The sequence below is a fragment of the Aristolochia californica genome, unplaced genomic scaffold (genome assembly GCF_029961685.1).
Source record: "Aristolochia californica isolate CCGP_79_NKW_82.1479 unplaced genomic scaffold, dmAriCali1.0.hap1 SCAF_2, whole genome shotgun sequence".
Taxonomy (NCBI): Eukaryota; Viridiplantae; Streptophyta; class Magnoliopsida; order Piperales; family Aristolochiaceae; genus Aristolochia; species Aristolochia californica.
The window spans coordinates 32,309,507-32,314,632 of record NW_027181881.1 but is presented as its reverse complement, the minus strand read 5'-3'; the positions used below and the strand labels follow the sequence as shown (position 1 = coordinate 32,314,632).

Sequence of the window (5,126 nt, the reverse complement as noted above, 5' to 3'; positions counted from 1 at the left end):
GTAGAATACAGAGCCATGACACACACTGTAAGTGAACTCTTATGGATAAGATCTCTTCTCACTGAATTGGGATTATATAAAGAAGCTCCAATGGATCTATACTGTGATAATCAAGCAGCAATACTTATTAGATTGAATCCAATCTTCTATGAGAGGACAAAGCATATTGAGGTAGATTGCCACTTTATCATAGAAAAATTCCAAGCTGGTCTCTTATCCCTGAAGCACATATCATCACAAAATCAAGTTGCAGACATTCTCACCAAATCAGTCACTCACAAGATTATGTCTACCATATGCAGCAAGCTGGGCGTTTATGATGTCTTCTCACCCCTAGCTTGAGGGGGAGTGTTACAATGTGGGACCCACCATGGTGCTCGAGCTGGTGGGACCCAACATGAGGATGTAGGTCCCAACATGAGGATGTAGGTCATCAAGAAGAGTCCTAGAGGACGTGGGACACCAACAAGAGTCCTCACCCAAAGCAAGCACGAATTAAGGAAGCAAGAAGCACAAACTGAATTGATTTAGAAGACTTGAAGATCAAGTGGGACCCAAAAAGATCTCACGAGCTGGCACTATTATTAAGGTGTGCTGGGAGATCATGAGCGGCCCACAAGGATAAGGCTACGAGCTGGCTTATCCATTATATTCATGTGAATAATGAAGGACTCCTAGTTCTACTCAAGTTAGACTTCTAGTAGTGTAGTTTGAATAGACTTACTTATATTGATGAGTTAGAGTTGGAATGCAATTAGGATTGAATGACAAGTTGTATAAGGACTCTACCTCCTCTTCTACTATAAATAGAGGTATTGTACTTAGGAATTAATCAAGTCACACATTCAATCCCGAGTTGGTTCTCTCTCTCCCTGTCTTGCTTGGCGTAACCTCCTCTTCTCTTTTATTTTTTTCTTCTCTTTACCGGAGAGCTTTCCTTCCCTTGCACTTTTTTCTTTCTTCTTTCTCTTGTTCGTGATCATGGAAAAGGGATCATAAATTCAACAGGGAAACTATTCTTCAACTCAATCTTCGAGTTGGTGAGTTGCTTGCTCGGGATTCTGCTCTTCCAGGTAGTTCCAACAGGCCATCCGACCAACAACCCCCACCCCATCCATCCACTCTGCCTCCTACGCGTGCAACACATCATAACCCAGGGGTGTCCATGGCTCAAGTCTTGCCACTGTTCCCAGGTACACCAAGCTCGATTTCCCCACTTATGATGGGTCCTCTGACCCTGTAATATGGTTACATTGATGTGAACAATTTTTTTGGAATCAGAGAACCCAAGCGGATGATCGGGTCCCTTTAGCCGCCTTCCACATGCTCGATGAAGCATAGCTATGGTACCACCAATTTGAGTTATAACACCACATAAATGATTGGGACACTTTTAAGGACTGTTGCATGTTGCGGTTCGGGCCTCCAGCCCGAAGTAACCCTCTGGGGGATTTGGTCAACCTAAAACAAACCAGTTCCATAGAAGCTTATCAGAAATTTTTTTAGGAACGGCTGGCAAGAGCCAGCAGGTATGTTCGTCCTGCTCAGTTTGTTAATTTAATTACTGCTGGACTAGTGGAAGCACTTCACTTGGATGTTGAATTACATGACCCACCAGACTTAGCTCATGCTATGAATTTGGCCTGTGCCCTTGACGCCAAGCAGAGGATCTTGAAAGAGTCTTTGGGGCATAGGCCCCCATGGCAAGGCCGTGTGGCTACTGGTGCACCAAACCCCACTACCTTCCCTTTGCACCAAGGCCCAAACAGCTCTCAAACATCGGAGGCACACAAGTTAACACCACGCACCCCCTTCATTCGCTGCCTTTCACGAACAGAGATGGAGTTGAAGAGGGCCAAAGGGCTCTGTTACAATTGTGATGAGCAATACCTGGCTGGGCACCAATGCAAACGTCTGTTTTGGTTAGAGGTGGATGATTTAGAGGATACCCCACCACTTGAGGAAGCGGAAGAGCCCGAGGTGGAAGAACCAGCCATTTCCTGGCCATTCCGCTAGCCGGATTTGACTTGGTGTTGCTTATTAAATGGTTGCAGTAGTTGGGTCCAATTTTATGGGATTTCAAGTCCCTCAATATGTGGTTTATGTCTGACCAGCAACCTATTATCCTTCATGGGACTCATGCACCGTCCACTTGCCCTCTACAACATTTACAAGTTCTGGACTCCACTTGCAGTCAGTTGCATTCAGTCATAACAGAATTTACAGATTTATTTCAAGCTCCAACAAATCTCCCACCTATCCGAGCTTGTGACCACCAGATTAGCTTAAAATTGGGCACTGAGCCAGTAGCGGTGTGTCCATACTGCTACCCCCATTTACAAAAAGATGAAATCACGCGGCAATGTCAACAGATGTTGGAACAAGGCATTATTCAGCTCAGCCGGTCCCCTTTCTCTTCTGTAGTCTTATTGGTGAAACAACAAGACAACACTTGCGTTTTTGTGTGGACTACAGAGAGCTGAATGCCAAAACCATCGGGATAAATTTCCTATTCCAGTGGTGGATGAATTGTTGGATGAATTACATGGAGCACACTTCGGTTACCACTAGATTTGGGTACACACCATTCTGATGTGAAGAATACTGCCTTTTGCACACATCATGGCCACTTTGAATTTCTCGTGATGCCATTTGGGCTTTCCAACGCCCCATCTATATTTCAAGCCCTTATGAAAGAGGTATTTCCCCCTCTCTAATGTAAGTACGTTCTAGTTTTCTTTGATGACATTTTGATCTACAGTAAGAAGTGGGATGGCCACATTCTTCATTTGCGCCACATCTTCCATTTGCTGCATTGACATCACCTATCTCTTAAGCAATCCAAGTGCTCCTTTGGCACCACCGAGGTGGCTTATCTCGGGATGTCATATCTGCCTCCAGGGTGACGGTAGACAGTAGCAAGATCCAGGCAGTCTTTGACTAGCCTCCTCGACATTCAGTCACCATCTTACGAGGTTTCTTAGTTCTCTTTGGCTGCTTCTCTCACGAGTTTCCTGAAGTGAAACTCCACTTGGTTTGAAGCCGTTGCCTCTTCCTTTGTCCAGTTGAAGCACATCTTAGACATGGCCCCTCTGCTCCAACTTCCAAATTTTGAAGAGCAGTTCGTTGTAGAATGTGATGCTTCCAGAGGAGGCATTGGCGTGGTCTTACAACACCAGGGTCATGCTATTGCGTATTTCAGTAGGCACTTGCCCCCACACCACCACAAGTTGACCGCTAATGAACAAAAGCTTATCGGCCTAACTACAACCATTCAGCATTTGTGGCCCTATCTTTGGGGTCGACACTTCATTATTCGCATTGACCACTTCAGTTTGAAGTATTTATTGGAGCAACGCATCACAACTTCACCCCAGCAACATTGGCTTAGTAAATTGATGGGCTTCAATTTTATGGTTGAATACAAGTCGGGACACCTCAACCAGGCGGCCGATGGCTTATCTCACCGGGAGATGTCTGAGCCACACCTTCATGCCATCAGTCAACCAAAATTCCTTTTGCTGGATTCCCTTCGAAACGAAATTCAGCAAACTCCGGAGTTCACTGACCTGTATGAAAAAATTGAACAACAGACTATGGACAGCAACTGGACAATCCAAGACCGCATCATTCTCTACAAGAATCGTATTTATTTACAGCCTACCTCAGCATTGCTTAACACCATAGTATCCACCTATCACGACATCACTCATGAAGGCCAACAAAAGACCTACTTCAGGCTTACCCGTGACTTCTACTGGTTAGATATGAAATGCATGGTGTTTGATTATGTGTCGGCTTGTCAAGTCTGCCAAAGGAACAAAACCGAGAGCCTAAGCCCCACAGGGTTGCTTCAGCCTCTCCAGCTCCCTTCTCAGGTATGGGCGGATATTTCCATGGATTTTATTGATGGCCTACCTAAGTCGTCCGACAAATCTATTATTGTGGTTGTGGTGGATCGATTTTCAAAATATGGTCACTTCCTTCCTCTGTCTCATCCTTACATGGCGACGCACGTGGCTCAGATTTTTATGGACCATATCGTTCGCCTCCATGGCTTACCTAAATCCATTACAAGTGACCGCGACACGGTTTTCACTAGTACATTTTGGAAGGAGCTTTTCCATTTACATGACACCAAATTTGCCTTCTCTTCAGCCTACCACCCTCAGATGGATGGACAAATGGAAGTGGTCAATCGTACCATTGAGATGTATTTGCATTGCTTCATCGGGGATCATCCGAAGAGTTGGGTCCGTTGGCAAGCATGGGCATAATTTCGTTACAATACCTCTTTCCACATAGCCCTCAGGGATACACCTTTCAAAGTGGTCTATGGTCGTGAGCCTCCCCACCTCTTTTCTTATGTGGCTAGGTCTTCTTGCATGGCAGCTCTCGATCAGGCTTTGTGCGAACGTGATCGTATGCTTGACCCGGTCAAAGCTAATTTGCAGCAAGCACAGTCTCGAATGAAGCAACAATATGACAAGGGACATCAAGACCTCTCTTATGCACCTTGGGACTATGTCTGGCTTAGTCTTCAACCCTACCGCCTGCTCTCTCTTTCAGCTTCCAAACTTCATAAACTCTCCTTGAAATTCTATGGTCCATTTCAGATTGTGGATCGTCTTGGCAGCGTCGCTTATAGGCTGCAACTTCCCCCGGATGCAAAAATTCATGATGTTTTCCATGTCTCTCTTTTGAAGCCCTTCAAGGGAGACTCCCTTATCTTGCATACCCCCTTGCTGCTGTTAGAGGATGGTCGTGTGCTTCCAACTCCAGTTCATGGGAGATTTTAGTCTAGTGGGCAGAGACTGACCCTACTAAAGCCTCATGGGAGCCGTTTGAAGCCTTCAGTGCTGTCTATATCACCTTTGAGCTTGAGGACAAGCTCTTTCTCAAGGAGGGGGGGGGGGGGGGGGGGGGGGGGGGTGATGTTATGGACTCCATAGACAGCCGAGTGATTAGTAGACACCGTGGGTAAATCATGTAATTTTCTGGTTTAAGCACTTGGTTGGTTTAGATGTAATTTCCTTTCTTTTGAGGGCCCTTGTTATTGGCCTATGCTTTGTACTCAAACCCTAGCCTTCTCCTATCAGGAGGATGTAAGCTTGAATGAAATTAAG

General features: G+C 45.6%; 1 protein-coding gene across 1 annotated transcript; it reads left to right on the top strand.

The window, feature by feature from the left end:
- The first annotated feature begins 4,385 nt into the window (after positions 1-4,385).
- Positions 4,386-4,799, top strand: LOC137954959 (uncharacterized). The gene has a single exon (XM_068801856.1). It carries the CDS (start codon positions 4,386-4,388, stop codon positions 4,797-4,799), a length of 414 nt encoding a protein of 137 aa, XP_068657957.1.
- Positions 4,800-5,126: the final 327 nt, after the last annotated feature.

Excerpts from the sequence above, each read along its gene's own strand:
- LOC137954959 (XM_068801856.1), top strand. The coding sequence starts at position 4,386 with ATGGCAGCTCTCGATCAGGCTTTGTGCGAACGTGATCGTATGCTTGAC.